The sequence below is a fragment of the Serpula lacrymans genome, assembly GCF_000218685.1.
Source record: "Serpula lacrymans var. lacrymans S7.9 unplaced genomic scaffold SERLAscaffold_20, whole genome shotgun sequence".
Taxonomy (NCBI): domain Eukaryota; kingdom Fungi; phylum Basidiomycota; class Agaricomycetes; order Boletales; family Serpulaceae; genus Serpula; species Serpula lacrymans.
In genome coordinates this window covers 250,919-269,476 of record NW_006763309.1, presented here as the reverse complement: position 1 = coordinate 269,476, position 18,558 = coordinate 250,919, and the positions used below count along the sequence as shown (strand labels likewise).

General features: G+C 47.3%; 9 protein-coding genes across 9 annotated transcripts; 5 read left to right on the top strand and 4 right to left on the bottom strand.

The window, feature by feature from the left end:
• Nucleotides 1–277: 277 nt before the first annotated feature.
• Nucleotides 278–2,974, top strand: SERLADRAFT_443932 (uncharacterized protein; the record flags this gene model as incomplete). Its single annotated transcript, XM_007324563.1, has 10 exons — nt 278–445; nt 498–624; nt 681–1,049; nt 1,121–1,434; nt 1,486–1,677; nt 1,739–1,895; nt 1,958–2,204; nt 2,253–2,397; nt 2,459–2,578; nt 2,645–2,974. 10 exons carry the CDS (start codon nt 278–280, stop codon nt 2,972–2,974), a joined length of 2,169 nt encoding a protein of 722 aa, XP_007324625.1.
• Nucleotides 2,975–4,225: 1,251 nt separating this feature from the next.
• SERLADRAFT_403860 (uncharacterized protein) lies at nt 4,226–6,210 on the bottom strand (the record flags this gene model as incomplete). Its single annotated transcript, XM_007324562.1, has 12 exons — nt 4,226–4,286; nt 4,346–4,449; nt 4,510–4,527; nt 4,586–4,724; nt 4,780–4,927; nt 4,984–5,004; nt 5,064–5,137; nt 5,192–5,343; nt 5,475–5,563; nt 5,652–5,771; nt 6,017–6,069; nt 6,128–6,210. 12 exons carry the CDS (start codon nt 6,208–6,210, stop codon nt 4,226–4,228), a joined length of 1,062 nt encoding a protein of 353 aa, XP_007324624.1.
• Nucleotides 6,211–7,152: 942 nt separating this feature from the next.
• Nucleotides 7,153–8,462, bottom strand: SERLADRAFT_480729 (uncharacterized protein; the record flags this gene model as incomplete). The annotated part of the gene is made up of 3 exons (XM_007324561.1): nt 7,153–7,569; nt 7,595–8,186; nt 8,262–8,462. The coding sequence occupies 2 exons, from the start codon at nt 8,164–8,166 to the stop codon at nt 7,383–7,385; spliced, it is 759 nt and encodes a 252-aa protein (XP_007324623.1).
• A 713-nt stretch (nt 8,463–9,175) lies between these two features.
• Nucleotides 9,176–9,558, top strand: SERLADRAFT_480728 (uncharacterized protein; the record flags this gene model as incomplete). The annotated part of the gene is made up of 1 exon (XM_007324560.1): nt 9,176–9,558. One exon carries the CDS (start codon nt 9,183–9,185, stop codon nt 9,360–9,362), a length of 180 nt encoding a protein of 59 aa, XP_007324622.1.
• A 224-nt stretch (nt 9,559–9,782) lies between these two features.
• SERLADRAFT_480726 (uncharacterized protein) lies at nt 9,783–11,688 on the top strand (the record flags this gene model as incomplete). The annotated part of the gene is made up of 9 exons (XM_007324559.1): nt 9,783–9,923; nt 9,974–10,031; nt 10,083–10,222; nt 10,282–10,401; nt 10,455–10,561; nt 10,618–10,830; nt 10,899–11,111; nt 11,169–11,393; nt 11,464–11,688. 8 exons carry the CDS (start codon nt 9,843–9,845, stop codon nt 11,257–11,259), a joined length of 1,023 nt encoding a protein of 340 aa, XP_007324621.1.
• Nucleotides 11,689–12,610: 922 nt separating this feature from the next.
• Nucleotides 12,611–13,005, top strand: SERLADRAFT_403853 (uncharacterized protein; the record flags this gene model as incomplete). The annotated part of the gene is made up of 2 exons (XM_007324558.1): nt 12,611–12,684; nt 12,906–13,005. The coding sequence occupies 2 exons, from the start codon at nt 12,611–12,613 to the stop codon at nt 13,003–13,005; spliced, it is 174 nt and encodes a 57-aa protein (XP_007324620.1).
• A 144-nt stretch (nt 13,006–13,149) lies between these two features.
• Nucleotides 13,150–13,958, bottom strand: SERLADRAFT_480725 (uncharacterized protein; the record flags this gene model as incomplete). The annotated part of the gene is made up of 3 exons (XM_007324557.1): nt 13,150–13,511; nt 13,625–13,751; nt 13,804–13,958. Coding segments are annotated over 2 exons (417 nt in total), but the record flags the coding sequence as incomplete, so codon positions are not given.
• Nucleotides 13,959–14,152: 194 nt separating this feature from the next.
• Nucleotides 14,153–15,937, top strand: SERLADRAFT_480724 (uncharacterized protein; the record flags this gene model as incomplete). The annotated part of the gene is made up of 8 exons (XM_007324556.1): nt 14,153–14,372; nt 14,439–14,520; nt 14,572–14,703; nt 14,753–14,922; nt 14,974–15,212; nt 15,262–15,341; nt 15,393–15,651; nt 15,701–15,937. The coding sequence occupies 7 exons, from the start codon at nt 14,200–14,202 to the stop codon at nt 15,633–15,635; spliced, it is 1,119 nt and encodes a 372-aa protein (XP_007324618.1).
• A 406-nt stretch (nt 15,938–16,343) lies between these two features.
• Nucleotides 16,344–17,630, bottom strand: SERLADRAFT_443927 (uncharacterized protein; the record flags this gene model as incomplete). Its single annotated transcript, XM_007324555.1, has 6 exons — nt 16,344–16,594; nt 16,653–16,737; nt 16,789–16,860; nt 16,910–17,171; nt 17,233–17,371; nt 17,423–17,630. The coding sequence occupies 6 exons, from the start codon at nt 17,628–17,630 to the stop codon at nt 16,344–16,346; spliced, it is 1,017 nt and encodes a 338-aa protein (XP_007324617.1).
• Nucleotides 17,631–18,558: the final 928 nt, after the last annotated feature.

Genomic DNA, 18,558 nt, shown 5'->3' with positions numbered 1-18,558 from the left:
AAGTAATAAGGCATCGCTGTCAGATGATGTATACGTGGAAGGCTATCTGATAACGCGAAGGGCTATCGGTTTGGTGTTGTTGACTCGTATAGGCCGCGCCATGTTTCGGATGCTGTAGGCTGCAGCGCCGCATCGAGCCTATTCAAGCCTTCGACTCGGAAAAGCCATCCCCAACGGATTGACCAAGCCTCGTTCCAACCACATCTTTCCTTGCTTTATATCTTTCACTTCGCCCTGTTGTATGAACACCCACAATTAAAGATACCTCACGTTCCCAATGGCTTCAACGAAGATGCAACCCACTTCGGCATTAGCCTACGACACCGCTCTGACATTTTGGAAAATGGTGACTCAGATTTTCTTCAGGGAAATACGTCCAAGAGGTGCATTTCATATCCCTCGTGATGGACCGGTCATCTTTGTAGGAGCTCCGCACTCCAATCAAGTTCGTGCTCTGGCGTTGCACTACCACCCGTTCCAATCTGACAATACAACAGTTCCTGGATCCCCTGCTTCTCAGCTTGGAAGTCTACCGTGAGACTCATCGTCGCGTCCAATTCTTGACAGCTGCAGCAAGCTTGGAGCGCAAAGCAGTAGGCTTCTTCGCCCGTCTTATGGACAGCAGTAAGTACTTTTTTTCACAGAACCCTTCACAATGAACTCTTCTAATCTGTACAAAGTCCCTGTGTCTCGAGCTGCCGACAAAGCAAAGTCTGGAGCAGGATACATATACCTTTCTCCTGATGACCCATGCCTGGTTTTGGGTGACGGAACTAAGTTTACGTCCGAAGTCAAGTTGAGGACACAGATAATGCTTCCCAAGTCGATTAACTCCCCCTTAGCTGAAGTACTGGAGGTAATCTCAGACACAGAGCTCAGGATAAAGCGAGAGTTTGGGGGTGATGCTGGCAAGAGCACTACGCGTTTCCGAGAGAAGGTTATAGAATATCAAGGACAGGGAAAGAAAGGGATAGAATATAAGCTTCTGCCATATGTCGATCAGCAGGAGATGTATCGACATGTTTACCAGAAACTCAAGGAAGGAGGTTGTATTGGCATTTTCCCTGAAGGCAAGTCACTCCTCCTCAGTTGCCAAAATTGTTTCTCAGTATTTAATTAGGCGGCAGTCATGATCGTACCGACCTATTACCTTTAAAAGCTGGCGTCTCATTGATGGCTCTTGGCGCCATGGCCAATGACCCAAATGTTAAAGTCAAAATAGTACCTGTCGGTTTGTCTTATTTCCATGCTCACCGATTCCGGTCACGTGCAGTGGTAGAGTTCGGTGTAGCCATGGACGTTCCTTCTGAGTTAGTCAGTATGTTCAAAGAGGGCGGTACTCAGAAGAGAGGGGCCGTCAACAAACTACTGGACCTGACATATGATGCGCTCAAAACTGTGACCATCAGAGCACCAGACTATGACACGCTCATGGTTAGTCTTTTCTGACATCATTCCTACTATGGCTTATCGGGACTTCTGCAGCTTATACAAGCTGTCCGAAGATTGTACAAGACACCTGGACAACATCTTACTTTAGGTCAGGTCGTTGAACTCAATCGACGCTTCTTAGAAGGTTACACGCACTTCAAAGAAGAACCACGTGTACAAAAACTGCGCACAGATGTACTCAAATATAATCGACTTCTGCGAGACCTTGGCCTGCGTGATCATCAAGTAAGACTTCCAGTACTTGAAGATGATTACGGCTAAACGCTCATCCTCCTGTCTGATTTAGGTCCCGCGTGCCAAAAAGGCAAGCTGGAAAACCCTAGGACTTCTTGCATATCGCCTTGGTCTTCTTATCGTGTGGGCGTTGCTGGCTTTACCAGGGACCATTCTTAATGGGCCCATGTTTATCCTGGCATCTTTAATATCGAGGAAGAAGGCCAAAGGTGCTTCATGTTCCATATCTGCAGGGTCACGCCCACTGACCGTCATTGCTTCTTGTTCACAGAAGCTCTCGCTGCATCGGTTGTCAAAGTGGCCGGTCGTGATGTACTCGCAACATGGAAAATCTTGATTTCTCTAGGTATCGCACCTCTGTTATACGGCTTCTACGCCTTCCTCGCTACTATGGTTGCCGTCAAGGCCAATGCCCCCTGGCCGGCGAGGATTTGGACTCCCTTCTTAGTGATCGTCACCTTACCTGTTATGAATTACGCTGCTCTGAAATTTGGCGAAGCCGGTATGGATGTGTTAAAGTGAGTATTTATTAGGCTGACAAGTAGATGAAGCTGACATGGCTAAAGGTCGCTGAGGCCCCTGGTTGTTGCACTTGTTCCTGGGCAACAAAAGTCACTTGACAAGCTCAAAGCCATGAGGTTGAAGCTGTCCAACGAAGTTGCAGACGTCATAAATGAATTTGGACCAAAGCTATACGATGACTTCGACGAAGTAAGCAGATAAAAAAAGTATTTTCTCAGGAATGTCCGTATCTAATGTTTCATATGCGCAGTTCCGAATCTTGGTTCCATCGGCCAGCGCCCCACCCTCATCTGGAAATGCTGGGATGTGGCGACGCAAGAGCAGCGTTGGCCAAGTTGATGCACAGGGTAATCTGCTCATCCATCCTATGGTGAGTTATTTTATGAGTCTATTTTAATATCAATATCAACTCATTATTTCCTTATTTCTTTCTCAGACTTGGATCGACGAACGACTCTTTGGTTGGAGCCGCAGTGGCAAGCATGGAACAAGTGCATGGGGTGGGAGCACGCCGAACCACGAAATCAGCAGACCCCAAACGCCAGATGAATCAGATAACGAAGATCACGGCGACTATGACCATGTAGTCAACTTTATTCCTTCATACGAGGATCAAAGCAAACCTCGCAGTCGTCAGGGATCCTATGCTGACCTGCAGCGGCTTCGTATGACATCAACGGCGGTCCAAACTTCATCATATGTGACAACGAGTGTCCAGACATCCGAGGCTACAGAGGGTTTACAGATGCGAACGGATCGCCGCTGATAAAAATGTCTATTTTATTTCCGTGGAGCAAGCTATCTTGGTTCATTGACGAACATCGCAAACTGCAATCTTGGACCTCAACGATGAGATGGGATAAGAGACATACGAAGGGCCATCTCTGATTACCAGTTGGTCCGAGGACTCTAGTACCTGTACTTGTACAGCTCCTCGCTGATCACTCACCTTCCTCTCACATATTGGCTATTCAAACGTACTCTCACAACTTGTTCTTCTTTCCTTTTCTGACGGAACATATGCATGGTTTAAGTGTATATATACTGGTTTTCAAGTAATAGATCCGATTGTTCCGAACATTTCTACGACTCAAGTCTAAGTCCTAAGTGGGCAGGCCTTTGATTTCGATGTATGCATTTTGTCGCAAGAAGAATTTGGAGAACCTCATGTCGCAATTAGTGCACCTGTTACAAGTTGAAATTCATTGTTGGTTCGACCAGGTAGTCTTGCAAATTATTGACCCACTTCAGATCGTTTCCATCATTATGGAACTGATCGCAACCAAGCAATGAGTGAAGAACGCTGGCAGCAGTATGATCGCGATCTTACCTGTATTTGAGTACACCCCCCTTGCTGAGCCTTGTATGCTCCGAGGGCTTCGCCCCCCAGATCCATACATCGGATTTCTCTCTGATTAATGGATCAACTGACCTGCAAAGAGCTGCCATATCATGAAAACTACACTGACAGTCTTACTCGGATATACCTCATTAGCGCTGGGCAACAGGTAGTGGGTTTGAGCTGCGAAAGTACATTTATCGAGCAGGGATACTGACTGACGGGGTGTACTTGGTGATAACATAAATAGGAACGCCCCGAGTTGAGCCGCATTTCTCTACGAGGAGGTAAGGCTCTGAAAATGACTCTGTACCGGTGGACATTGAGCAGGAATGAGATCTCAGTTGTATAAAAAAAAAAAACGCAGATCTTGCGTGAGTGAGCGGTTGGTGTGGGAGAGGATAGTAAAGGCAAGTAGCCGCGATAACGTATACATATTGCCGCCCTGTTTATGAGAAGCAGCGTTAGTAACATAATGGATGACGCTTTTGCGAATAGGGAAGCGAGAAAAGATAAGGAGTTCACATGACTAGAACATGCACAAAAACAGCTCAGTCGATCTTGAGATATGCTCTCTTTGAGATGCCGCTGAGACCAATATTGAAGCGGAGTGCAACCGTGGCAGTTCAACAAAGTGCGAATGCATTGTTCCTTTTTCCACACAGACAAAACATGGTCCTATAGATCATCTCTTTTCGTAGTCCTTGCGGTCAGTACCTCCACTCCCGTTTCCGTAATCCTGAAAACAATAAGATATCAAAAAGGCAGTACATAATTTCGGAAATGAAAAAAGCTCACAATAGCGTGTCCTCAAATTGCGCGCTTTTCTTGCCATCAATGGTCGTAGCTGTCCACGAGTCATTCCAGTGAGCAACATCCCAGTTGGGGCCCAAATTGATCATCTATATAAGTGCCGACAAGAGTTGGGATCAGTATCATGATTGAGCAGCGCCCGTGCTCACAGGTTCAATTGTGAATGCCTGGTAAGGTCGCTAATTAGCGCTGATCGACTAAAATGCAACTGCTCGTGCAACTCACCATCCCAGCCTTCATTGTGCCCACGGCCTTATTCTTCGAGTAATGCGGTATGTTCGGAGCAGTGTGAAACAGATCATTGATTCCGTGACCGGTGTAAGAGCGTACAGTGGAACATCCGTTGGCTCTTGCAATAGGTTCACTAATTATTAAAGTCAGCACAGTGACGGTTGTCGATTAAAAGCATCAGTACTCACATGACTTTACCGATATCTCGGATTAATGCCCCCGGCTTACAGATTTTTATAGCTTCATCAAGACATTCGCGGGTGGTCTTGATGACCTTTGCGGACTCAGTGTCAACCTTGCCGACGGGGTAAGTTTCGTTAACGTCCCCATGAAAACCTGCGTCTATGTCAGAAACGGTGATGGCAGCAGGTGAAAGTAATTCGCCAGGTTACCGTCATAATAAACAGTCACGTCTAACGAGCAGAATCAATTGTTTAAGTACAATAATATCTGGGAAATGATGCTATCCTACCGATATTGATTATATCGCCCTCCTTTAATTTCCGTTGGTCAGGAATTCCATGACAGATGACCTCGTTCACCGATCTGATATCACTCAAGGTTGGAAAGATTCTGGACGAAAAAGGACTAATCACTCACGTGCACACAGATTTTGGGTAATTTCGATAGTTGAGGGGAGAAGGATACGCGTTTCTTGCTAAGATAGCTTCGTGGACGATGACATCAATGGCATCAGTAGTGACACCAGGACGTACATGCGAAGCAGCAAGGTCAAGAACTTCTCGCGCGAGCTAGAAAGAGAAGGGTTGATTAGCCGAATGAACATGCACTACAGACCTGCTGTAACGGCAGACGCAGTCGAAATAACTCGGAAATATTCTAACTGCCTTTGTTACATCGAGATCATGAACGGTTTACCCACCCGACATGCGGTTCGTAATTTTTCTTGCTCCTCAATGGACAAAATCCGTGGCGGTTGACCCGTCTGCTTAATTTCCAATCTGGGCACTCCTGAAGATAAATGAGAAGAGGCGTGTTTGGTTCAGAACCCTTGCGGTGGTGGCAGTTTAGAATTAAACGAAACAGAATAGACTCCTACCATCTTCAGCATAGTCAGGCCTGGGTATATGATCAGGTACCGTACGCGTTGGTGAAAGTGGGTATACCGGTCTCATTGATCCAGTATAATCGTAATCGATATAAGGGTTATAAGTCCCATCTAGCATGTATGTGATGTGAGCATACTGCGACAGCAAGGTGACGAAAAAAGGTTAAATGCCTTTTGCAGGGGCGCCAGCGGTGGGAGGTGCGCGTGCAAGTTCATGGATGAACTTGTGTGATTTCTATGCATTTGACACGCATGTCTGTATTGGTGAGTCAAACGACATGGTAGAAAAAAGGATATACCCCTGTTCGATATTGATCAGAACATTGTCCTTTCCTCGTGTATCAAAACGAACGTACAATTCGCCTTGAAGCACTCTTGTCCGCAGAAGAACGAGCCTCGGATACCAAGCCTGCCGTGAAGAAGCATCGATTAGGATATGAAGATGTCGATACGAGACGGCTACATACTTATTGCATGTTGGACATTCCATTCGCGATGGTGGGTTTCCATTTGGACATTTTGAGCTCTGGCACGCTACAGTTGCACTCATGATAAGTAAGGTTGACTCTGTCTAGAAACCGTATCATCACGATTCCAGAAAATATTCGAGTGGCACGTGGTCTACGATGAGTATCCGCACGTGACATCTGTGGCTACAGTCATCCAGGATCATATAATTGCTCCTTCCATCCAATACAAGTTTAGCTTTGACATGTAACCTGTCATCTTCTAGTATTTTCTCATGGTTTCTGGCGTCAATCATGATAAGGCGGGTCCTGCGCGGTCGTAAATACCTACGGCACATGCGGTTCAGGTGTGTCGTTTCCAACTCATCTTCCAAGCTTGTGATGCCGAATGAACATACCACACCCATCAAGCGTGTCCTGCCACCAGCATGCCTTACACATGTGTTTCCAGAGATCCACCTGCCTGCGACATGGGAGATGTGAAATGCCAGGAGAGGCAAAGCGGGTGTTACGACAGTCAAACTATCGCGCTTTCTTAGTCTCTTTTTTCTTAACGAAGAAGCTCTTCTCCAACCGAACCCAGGGATTGATTGGTACACGAACATCGCTTTAGCTTCAAGGAAGAAGTTCATCCAAGGCTTCGCGTCGTCTGACGATATCGATACTGCGGCTACCACTAAAGGTTTGGCAATCTGTTCCGAGCGCTTGTGGCATAGGGGCTCCGGTTGAGGAAACTCGACAGCGATAAAGACACCGAAGCTGACCAGTCTCCTATGTTCTCATCATCAAAGACGGTCTGCACGTGTATGTGTTATGCGATGGCCTCCTGATTTCAGTCTGTAGGGTCTTTGAGTATAGGCTATCATTGGTGGAACAAACTGGATACATTCCTGATGTACATAGGGCAGAGGGCTAAAGGAACTATTACTACTTGACATCTGATGTACGTCGACAGATGTGACACTGGAAAATGCATATGTGAAGCGTTCGAATACCATAAACTACACTGTAAGTAAAGTGGAAGCAAGATTAAGACGCGTGATGAGCTGGAGAAGTGTGCAATGTGAAAGTGTAAGGTATGTTGATTAAAGGGTATGTGAAAGTATGAGTATGTTGTATAGAGCAGTAAAGTTAGCGATAATGGTGATAATGGTCTACGTGGTGATAATATAGGCCGAGCAAATGTGTAGTGGGAACAGTATGTGACAACAGGGAACAAAAAGTGGAGGGCCATTTGACAGAACGCATCATGAGGTCATGAGTTTGGAGATATCATGCATGGAGAGTTGATAAGATTGGGATGAGCCTCATGGAAAAATTTGTACCGCACGACGAACCGCTCGTCGCGGGAGAGGTCTCCTCTGCCCAGGCACGAGGGTGGAGAGACCTCGGACAAGTTTTGATTAGCGACGGCGTGGTTCAAAGTCGACTTTAAACGACGTCGTCCGATCGTTGCAAGCTTTCCACAGCTGCTTATAGTGCGCGGGTCCGAAGACGTCAATAAGCGCGGCTTGATTTGTGTTAATCCACTGGACCGAGGGCAAGCCACGAGTGGTTTTGTAGACACCCTGGGGCATATGCTCCTCATAGACGAGGGTGACTAGGCCAGTGAGAAGACACTGCATAAGGTTTAGGATGTCGGTGATGGGTTGAACGATGAGACGCTGGGTCGCGAAGAGATCACTGTGGAAAACCATCTGCCATTGAACACGGCGCTCAGGTGAGAAAAAGGAACTGGCATGGACCGGGAGCTGCAACTTCAAATTTGGGCTGAGCGGGAGACCACTCGGAGAGCGCCAAGGAGAAGGGGCTTCGACGGTGAAGAGCATGCGAGAGTCCGCTGGCAGGACATCGTGCCAGCCATGTTGCTGGACGAGCTGGGTCTTGAGAGACATCAACCACTTGTGTGCACGGGCATATGTGGTCCCGAGAGCCTCTGCGGTAGTGAGAGGGATGCCTGTGCGTTTTGCCCAGTTGTCCATGTGACGGACGTCACTGGAAAAAGTGACCTGTGCGGGGGAAGATGGAGGGGTCTGCATTTTGAGAGGAGGATAGGGGGCTGGGACGAAGAAAAAGATATGAGTGACATGATAGAGGAAAGGCGGGAAGGATTTATAGGGAGAGGAAAGCGTACCAGGGCGAGGGTTAAATTGCTGATTTGTTTCGGAAGATATTAAAGCCTGCCCTGTGCCAGGAAGGAGCTGATAGCAGTTGGCGCAGCAGATACGAGGAAGTAAAGGGAAGATGATAGAGATTGGGGGGTTGAGGAGGATGAGGAGAAGAGACACATGGCCGTGGCCTTTTGAAGGGACGAGCGTTGGCGTGCGTGGGGTCCGCCACTATAAAAATGGCCCTAGCGATCGCGACAGCACATAAAAGGTGTTTCACCCCGCCAGACGTGGAACGTGTTTCGACGACAAGCATCCCTTCCTTTTTAGGCATCTTCCTCCCCAATCTCCGCCCTTTTCTGCCACAATCCTGCCCAATCGTCCACCACCTCCTCCTCGCCTGCCTCTCCTTCCTCCCCAATCTCCGCCCTTTTCTGCCACAATCCTGCCCAATCGTCCACCTCCTCCTCCTCCCCAGTCCACCACAATCCCACTCCCTGCCCGCTCTCGACGCTTGTCACTAGCTTTGGCCGCTATCTCACAACCTATACCAATGTCGGATCCACCCTTCAGCTTCCGAATATAACCGTGCATTCCACATTCGTCTACCTTGGCAACGGAGACAAAACTCGGCTTACAGTCTGGTCCAAACAGCATAAAAAAACAATGCAAACACAGTCACTCTTTGCAGCATACCGTAAACAGCCACCCACCGCCTACCATAGAGCATCCTCAAGCGTCATCCGTATACTTAGATGTGCTGCCTGCCGCAAAACCTTTCAAAGCTTTGCCCCCAGCGGCAGCATATTAGTAGGTGCCTGACAAAGCCTGACACAGCTCGGATAAATTTGGTCCATAGCTTATTATAATGACCACCTAGATCTGCAGGGTCATATGTCTCAATCTATACTACGTCAAAGCAATATACACACTCGTGCTCAACCCTCATGACAATCCACTCCTACTGCCCAAACCTTTTCGGCCGCCATCTCGAGATTCGTAGAACTGCCCATGTCATGCCGACCGTACCTTATACTGGGCTGCTTCCTCTTTTCGTAATTCCATTGGGACCCTTTGAGCCCGAACGGAGCCCGCGGCTTGCAGAACGATATCGCGCCAGGTCGTAAGAACCCGAGCATGAAACGAAAACCTCCCGATTTTGCGAATACAAAGGGCCACCAACTTGCGTAAGACCGTTTCCAACGTGAGATATGGGACGATGTTACGCCCTGGGTTGCTTAGACACATTAGCCACAAGCTGCACAATTCACATTTGTTGCTTACTGCTGCATAATACACGGTTATCTCGGGGCCGTCTTGTATGAGAAAGCACGGACAGGGTTGGCCATATGTGTGCTCCGCTTTGTAGCCATGGTGGATACCAAATAGGGGGTGTTGTCCTCAGTGGCTTTGAGGTTTTTTGAGCTTCTTTGTCTGGGAAGCGGAGGTGCTTTAACGGAACTGTCATATGGCACGTGCTCTGTCACGAGACTCGTCAATTCCGAAAGTCTGACTCGGTTAGGACGCCGGTAAAATCTACAATCTTCAGATAATTTGGGACCACTCATTAACAGATCGTTCTTAGCATTTGCAAACATAAAACCAGCATGTCCCAAGGCGAGCCGAATAGCTCACCGGCACAGTTCGATGTCTTTGTCACATATCAGTCCATACTTCAGAATGAGGAGGTACACGATACACATCATTGCCTATCCATTGATCTGAACATGTCTCCAAGATCTCTACCCCACTGGCTGCCATCTTAACCCTGACACAGCTCATCGAAAAGTCGAGTGGTAATTCATCGTTTCATTTCACCGTCAAATTTAATCACCTCTCTCCACTAGCTGGGACTATGTTTGAGCTTGTTCAGGCTTTGAACGATGGCGCAGAAATCTTGAAGCAAAGAACGCCCAATCCGATTAGCTTAAACGCTGGCTGCGAGCTATTTATCGCCTTCGTCACTTTGTTTCCACACGACTCTGATGTGAGTATATAACCGCACGCTCTTATCAATGCAGTTGACCTATCATCCATTCCTTGGAGAGTTTCTCCGACCTCAAAACAGAACTAGTCAAGCAAGGCCGCAATTATGCCACCGAGGCGCTCACTTATCGTGACAAGATTGCAGCACTGGCGCTTGGGTTCATCGAAGACGATTCCGTGGTGAGTATACCATATACATCTACCGAGGCGCAGGTAATAACGCGGGCGCAAAGATCTTAACTCATTCGTATTCTCGAGTCGTCATGAAAACCTTACTACGCGCTCATGAGAGAAAACGGATATCAGTCTATGTTACAGAAGCCCGACCCCGTGGGCTAGGGTTCGATCTTCTTGGCTCCAACTTTTCGAGAAATTCTGATGTTCCGTTTACTCTAGACTCCGAACCTACGACGAACTAACCGCTGTCGGCATTCCATGTACTGTTGTTCTCGACTCGGCGGTTTCGTACGTTATGGATAAAGTTGACCTTGTCCTCGTTGGGTCTGAAGCGGTGGTAGAAAGTGGGGGCTTGATCAATGCAGTCGGCAGCAACCAAATAGCAATTATAGCCAAAGCTGCCAACAAGCCTTTCTACGCTCTTGCCGAAAGGTCAGTTATTTTCTCCCCCTTTCCATGTTTTAGAAGGGTGTCTATAAGTATGACTGTCTCGCTTGAAGTTACAAGTTCCATCGTTTATTTCCGTTATCGCAATACGATCTCCCAACGCACAACCCAAACGTGCTCTCCTTCCCTCCGGCGTCTGTGTCGACTTCACTTCCGACAAAGGGTGCTGTGATTGGTTCAGGGCTCCAGAAAATTACACCGGCAGAAGGGTCAAGATCTATGACCCAGGAGCAAGTTGCCCGCAATCCCAATGTGGACTATACCAGGTATTTTCGGGTTTTCGCGATAATGTTGGGCGACATGTGCTGATTCGCTATATGAAGACCGGACTTGATCTCCCTTGTGTTCTCGGATGTCGGCAGTCTTACTCCTGAAGGGGTCAGCCAGTATCTCGTCGGGATGTTTGCAGGGTGACGGTTAATTATTTGTCCCGTACTCGCGTAGTCCAGTTACATTTCTTCACCTAACGAAGATCCAATCCTCGCGATAGAGTTTCGATAACCTTTGTAATCTGGAGATCACTTGAAGATGTGTTGAAATTCAGTCATGTGCGCGGATCTTTTTTTGTGATCAGTGATTTGCTGCAAGTTAATCGAGTGGATGCATCATGAACCACAGGCGGCTGCTCAACAGTATCAATGCTGCAAATATAAAAACATGCGTATTCCTGCGGGAAATTCAGAAAGAAATTTTTGACCGAAATACTGGCGCATCAATCCGATTACAAGGCTCGATAAAACATGTTCGTTTCAAGATAACAAAACTTCTTCAGATCGTGATGACTTAAACCCGTCTGTCCACCCAACAATCGAAATTCAATGAAATATTAGTCACTCCAGTTCCGCGGGAACGAGCTTTGTAGTGAGCGTGCCAAGCGACACGACGGAGGGCCAGTCGAACGATGACCACATCCAAGAGATATATTCAAACCTTTAAATTTCCGCACTTTCAGAGCGCATGGCTCATGCTTTCACATATATTTAATTCCCAGAAGCCGATCACCATGACGGTTCGTTGCAATATGAGCGGCATGAAAACTTGCGGGAACAAATACGTCGGAATGTTCGTTCCGAACGCAACGCGTTACTTCAAGAGCTACATTGATGTCGGCACAATGAGGCTGATTTTAATGAGTTTTTTTCCATGAACGCAGGTTCCGTTGCAGGCATCATGATGCACGGGTGTATCCGCGTCAGGAGACTCATTTGGGTTTTTGACGTTTTAGCAGACTCTGCCATGTAACCGGAATCAGTGTCCTGACGAGTGACCCGATATGTGCTATGCTGAACGGTTGGTCAATTGGTGTGCGTGGCCAAAATAACTCTCGCCGAGGAATTTCGGAAGGATTGCCTTGTGGTGTTATACAGGTCGCCCTGCCACACCTCATTTCAGTATTCCTTCAACACTCAAGGAACGGACCGATACTTAATCAGTTCCGCTCAGCACAATCAAGGATCCGGGTGTTCTCGAATTTTCGCAGACATTATCAAGCAGCTAAAAGAGCGAGTGTTTGGAATTTACTTCCCAAAAACCCGCATTCCTTCTCTCTCTACTTCCAATGTGTCACTGGCGAAGGTGAGCCACACGAACGTCGAGCAAGTCGACGCTCGTTGATACATGCACTCATGTAGAGTCCGAAACACCTACCGACGTTGCGGCCATGCATATGACCTGGTCCGTATTATAGCCGTCGACGTCGTTTGGTGCAGCTACTAACATAATATTTAGCCCGACGATATGGTAGAGACACCCATACCAAACAAAAATGTCAATACTCACCTTTTGCCAGATCCAATGCGACAACCGTTACTGCAAATTTAGTTCGATTCATCCAAGCACGTGTGTCGCTCCAAGCTGCACTGCGACATGTTGGCAATAGTAAGTATGATGTGTGCTCCCGAAATCCCGCGCATGTAAGGTGACAAACCTTGTGTTCCCCTCACTAGCCGACAGTTTCCCCAACAATACAGTGAGCTGCTCATCATGCGCCCACTACAGCGCCATTAACTGTCCTGCAGATCCTCAGATCGATGGCTATTGTCCGGTTTGCGTTGCCCAAGGTTTGGGTCCTTAGAATATAGAGGGGGGGGGCATGTATTGCCGGATCAGCGCTTGGGAGAAGGCGCGTGTCGAGGAAGCACGAAGCAAAACTCACAGTAATCTTCGTGCTGTGTGTAGAATATAGTCATCGCTCGGGAAGGCATGCGGAGCATCTTCCCGGTTAATTCGAACCTGTGTATTTGGTATCTTGGACCGGCTTATTATAATTATGATGCCTAGAAGGGAACAGGTCTGGAGGGGGTTGGATCAGCTGTTGAAAAATTACACTGGGAGATGGCTGATAAGAGGGACGAATGAGACAGCCTGAACATGTTCTTCGAATGAGAAGACATTGAGAAAATGGAAAAGAGTAAGAAGAGTGTACTGATTGATAAAAATGTTGTAATCATTGCGTAAAAGCCCTCTGATCGGAGTGGCTGGCGAGGCGGGTAGATGCGCTCCCCCATATACCGAGGAAGGGCTAATTCTAGTGGATGGGCTCCAACCCAGGACGATATATAGGCGAGAGATAGAGCCTCACGGGGTAAGGGCTGGTTACGGATTACGGTGTCTACTCCAGGATCAGGGACGGAGAGAATGCTGAGGCACCGTGTGACGCAAGTGGGCTGAAAACAATACCTCAACGCATGATCACGAAACCCTCAAGTAGAAGCACGCCTGTTTTACTTGCGACGCGGTACTGGCTATGTTCACAGGATAAAATTAATAAAAAAAATACCTGAAATAATAGATATTTTCCCCATGCCGGACCCCGGTAGCGGATAAAAATTGACATTCACGGAACAGGAACACGAAAAATAAATCCTGGACGTCTCGAAAGTGAAGGCCACGAGGCTTTCTGTGAACTATATGAAATAGTCAGGTCCGCGGCTGTAAGAAACAAAAAGAGCATCTGACTTGATGGCATGGTTCGAGTGCAGCAGTAATGCGTTCCCTCGACCTGCGGCATCCCCACAAGCGGTCGGGAGAAGATGAACGAAATTAAGACAAGTCCGTGCTCAGTGGCAACCGCGATCACCAGTGATATGATATGGGGCGTCCCCACATATATCCTATGAAGACAAAAATATGAGGACATCCGAGAAAACACAGGATAATTAATAATAGCGATCCTGGCACTCACGGTTATGACTGGAGTACGAGTACGCTATAGCTAGGTTGCTCAGGAAGGTCCAAGGTTCCTGCGACTTACATAAGTGTGGCGTTGGGGAAGCGCTTCTGAGAATTTCACGAAAGCGGCTGGCTTGGGTCGAGGACTATCTACTGCACACCGGCCTATCGCTCAGAACTACCATGGGTGCACCAGCGAACCAGCACACGGGCCTGTCTTCCCAGTGGCTCTTTCCAGTATCAGCACTGGAGCATACCCCCAGCATCGCAACCTCAGCTTACACCGTCGCGAAAGAGCTCTATGACCGTGCTAGGGGCGTCGAGTTTCTCTTTCGTTTGGGCTCTTCCTTAGGATTGTCAGCCATGTTGTCTTTACCTGTCTCATCTAAGCTCATCCTCTCTCAATGAATCACTTGGTGCAGGCCCTCCTCAGCAATGTTCACCGCCGCAACCTGGTTCCACCGCTTCTTCATGCGCTATTCCATGGAGGACTATCATCGTCAAGTATGACTTATTTTCTTCAGCCGCTCGCAGTCAGACATATGCTCTATCCAGGATGTTGCCGCCTCGTGCATCTTTCTCGCAACAAAAACGGAAGAATGCGGGAGAAAACTTCGCGACGTCGCCAAAGTGTGTCATTCAAAAATCACAGGCGTCGATATTTCCCAGATCTCCACTGATAGTAGTGCACGTATACTTCTTTCATCTCTCCACTGCCTTCTCAACTCTGCCACAGGAAGTCGAGCTACGCCAGACTGCTATCTTACTAACAGAAGAAGTTTTGCTTGAGGCCCTTTGCTTTGATTTTGTGACAGGGAGCCCACATGCAGAGTTAGTAGACCTGTACAACGCACATCAGGACGATCATCAGGTTCAGGAATATGCGTGGAGTATAGCTCATGATTCGTAGGCCGCTCGTGTTTTTCATGTCCTCGCTACGATCAACATTCGCTACAGGTACCGGACCCCTTTGTGTATACTGTTTCCTTCTCGTATCATTGCGGCTGCATGTTATGTATTGGCACAGCGAGTCGTAGATGGTCCTCATTCGCCATCATTAAACGCACGCATAGCTGCATCTCCTCCATCAGCATCACTGCCAACGCCTCCATCGCATAAACCCGCTTCTCCAGACGCTTCCCGTCTAGTCATTGCGTATTTTTCTTTCAACGAAGTGGAACTTTCAGGCGTAGCTGGTCAGTGAAGGAAATCCCTGCTTAGTGATTGACAATAATATCAATACAGGAGCACTGAGTATCCTTCTCGAGTTTTACTCCGCGCAAGATTTTCAAAATGCTTCACCTTACGTGGAACCTCTGGTTGTGGTAAGTAAACTGTCGTACTCACTAATCCCAGTTGCAATTTTGTAGTTTTAGGTGCCACCTCCAACTTGCCCGCCGCGCGCCAAGCTATACTCACCCTTCTCCCGGTTGTTTGTTCCCTCCTTGGGCAGTATTAATGCCGCGACTTCATCCACCGACGGAAACACGCCCAAGTCGTCCTATGGCGGAAATACTCCTGCCAAGACACCTTCACAGGAAGGAAAACACGACAAAGACGACGAGGGCATGACTCTAGAGCCTTCCAAGAAGCCAACTGAGCGGCTGGATCTGAGCTAATAATGTCGTGGTCATGGTAAACGCCGTGTATTGTTAGTGCGCCTTAATCTCACGATACCGTACAGCGATAGTTCAGACACTAATGATTAGTGGATCAAACGACTTCTCTTCGCTGTGATAAGATATTAGATACGGACAATCAACCAAACAGAGAGCGAGTTGGGTAGAAGACCGTACAATAGATACCATGTCGAAGAAGCTACCTGTACATTTAGCCGAGTTGTTGACATGGAACAACAAGGCACAGATAGGGATTGATTATCACAAAGCTTTTCGAGATATATGCACGTTCGTTGTGGGCACGACCGCAGGCATTTAATAAAAAGCGGAATGACCTTCCCCAACCCTTCAAATGACCGATCCTTATGGTAATGTGAGGAGTACATCTACCCTGGCAATTATTTCAACAATATGAACTGTCAAACTTCTGAGGAACTTACCTTTATGATACTTCCATCGATAATAACCATATGGGCGCCGCACTGCTGTTTGCCTTCGCTGAAGGCACTATAAATTTCACTCGTTGACGCGCATGCAGAGGTTATCGATCAGTGCAGTGATTGTTTCATCAACCATCAACCTCAGCCTGGCGTGCAGGGGGGCGCCTAAATGAGAATGACGTAGGTTATTTGCTGAGATAGTCACTGTTGAGCAGTCACAACCACATACGTATGATAAGTGCGTGCGAGTGAGAAACGCTGAAGGCAATTATCCGGACATCGACGCGTAGGGTGAAAAATGAGCCAACGCTTCTTTCTCCGCCGTTCTTAGATCTATGATGTCGTACACGGTGCATGGAACCTCTTGCCTTGGAACTGCAGGCTCTGTACGATCCACTGGGATTTTCCAACCTCCTGGTAAACCCATGGCAGATACAGCCCAGAAAAGCAATGTTTGTAGGATTGTTGGGTCGTGTGAATCATAGCTATACACTGGCGATACAAACGCCGCAGTCCATCCTATTAAGTAGTAAATATTAGTGTGAGGTGTGAAAATGCAGTCGTTTTCAGGTCATACCTGTGGAAAAGACCCCGAATACCCAGTGCGCATAAGTAGATACAACAAACCATGGACAGTCTTTGCGCACGCATGTGTCCCAGACCTTGTTGTGATAAGAACGTCATGATAATGTTATAAAGGCGGGGGCGCTTACCTTGCTCCAAATCTTGTCATTATTGCGTAACGAAAGTGGTGGCGAGCTTCCATTGGAGTTGAACAAATGAAACTGAACAGCCTGTTAATAAGACATCACTATGTATTTTTTTCAAACGCACTGATTGATATGCTGCGAAGTATTCCATGTCCTCAACGGAAAGAATCCACGGTGGTTGTAAGAATATGCAGAGCGAATGATGGGTCACTTCAGGGTGAGTTGATGGTTCCTCAATAGGCAGTGACCACATGAGGCTTCTAAACAATCGGTAGTCTGTGCTGTCTTCGCCGGAGATAAATGTCCATTTTCGGGTTTGGGGATACAGAAGGTGCACGGTGCGCTGGACAGTTTCTAAAGGAAGGTGATCCATCCACATGAATAGGCTGTCCAATCAAGTAGAGGATTAAAATGAAGTCGATGAAAAATGGGATGGAATATAAATACCGCTCGATATCAGCTGGCCTTCCGAGGGGAAGAGGAGGAACGTTGTAAAACGGTTGACATGGAACGCTGAAACGCTCTCCCGTTTTTTCATCCTCGTCTTCCACGCCGAGTGATAAACACGGGACAAATTCCTCCGTCCCTACCATCATCGTCAGTAAGTGGCAGATAAGGCTGGATCATATATTCTTACATGCACATATATAATCATCGAGTTCCTCTCTATTAAGAGGCAACACCCGTTGTAGCTTTCTATAGCGCTCCGATCTAACGGAAAGGGTATTGTCGAATGCATGGCTATTTTCAGAAAGCTGTCTTTGCACGGTAGGACCGGGTTTCATCTGTGGCAGTCGAGCCTCTTGAAGATAGCATCTAAGATTATCGGTTGCTCGCCAGGCCATGTTATCGATCTTGTGTAAATACTGCAGATTTTCAGAGTAAGAAATGGAATAGAACACAGACAGACGCCAGTAAATGAGTCCAGAAAACGAAGTCGAAATACGAAAGTGCCAACAGCTAGAATCAACGCACTTATAAGAGAAACTGAAGTCACCATGGTAACATGAATTCAGTGCTTATAACCACCAACAAGAACAAGACCAGCCGCTGTAACAGACAAAGCCACTCAGCGCACTGAGACAAAGCTCCGTGAACTACAAGGGCCACCAAAGAAAGAACAAATTTCAAAAGCTTCCCGAAGCTGCACGTGACCTCACGTGGCTAACACTGCCACCGACCTTTTACTAGTAGCTCTTCTTAGGTTTGTTTTTCTACGCTTACCTCTGCACAGTCAATGATTTATACTAAAGCGCCTTAGCGGATGGCAGGACAGCCATGTCGTGCTTTGAATATTGGTCGCGAATGTCTACCACCATGAAATGTTTTCCCCGACAGCTTTTGGTGAATCAGGCTCATAGGTTCTTCATGATCGCTCCTCAAGCTTCAAGTGTCGTTCAAGTTGAAGGTCAGGATAACCTTGCATCATCAGACGATTAATGGAACTCCACTTGGTCGTTACCACACTCGGCCATCATCAACTTTTTTCATGCTACGTCGATCTTCAACTACTCATCACTGCTCGACTGCTTTAGCGTTCATTCGTTTCAGTAACTACCGCAGCAGTAGGTCGGTAAGACTATCCATACACAAACACAGCTGCATTTTATCATAAACATTTCCAAATCGGCCTGCAGGAGCTGGTTGTGAAATCTGTGATGTGAATGGTCATTATTACATGTTCTATTCAAGTTGTCTAGGTGTGCACTATGCATATCCTGGAATGCAGCCAATCTGATAATTATAAGGTCTGCGGCGCTGGTATAAAATTAG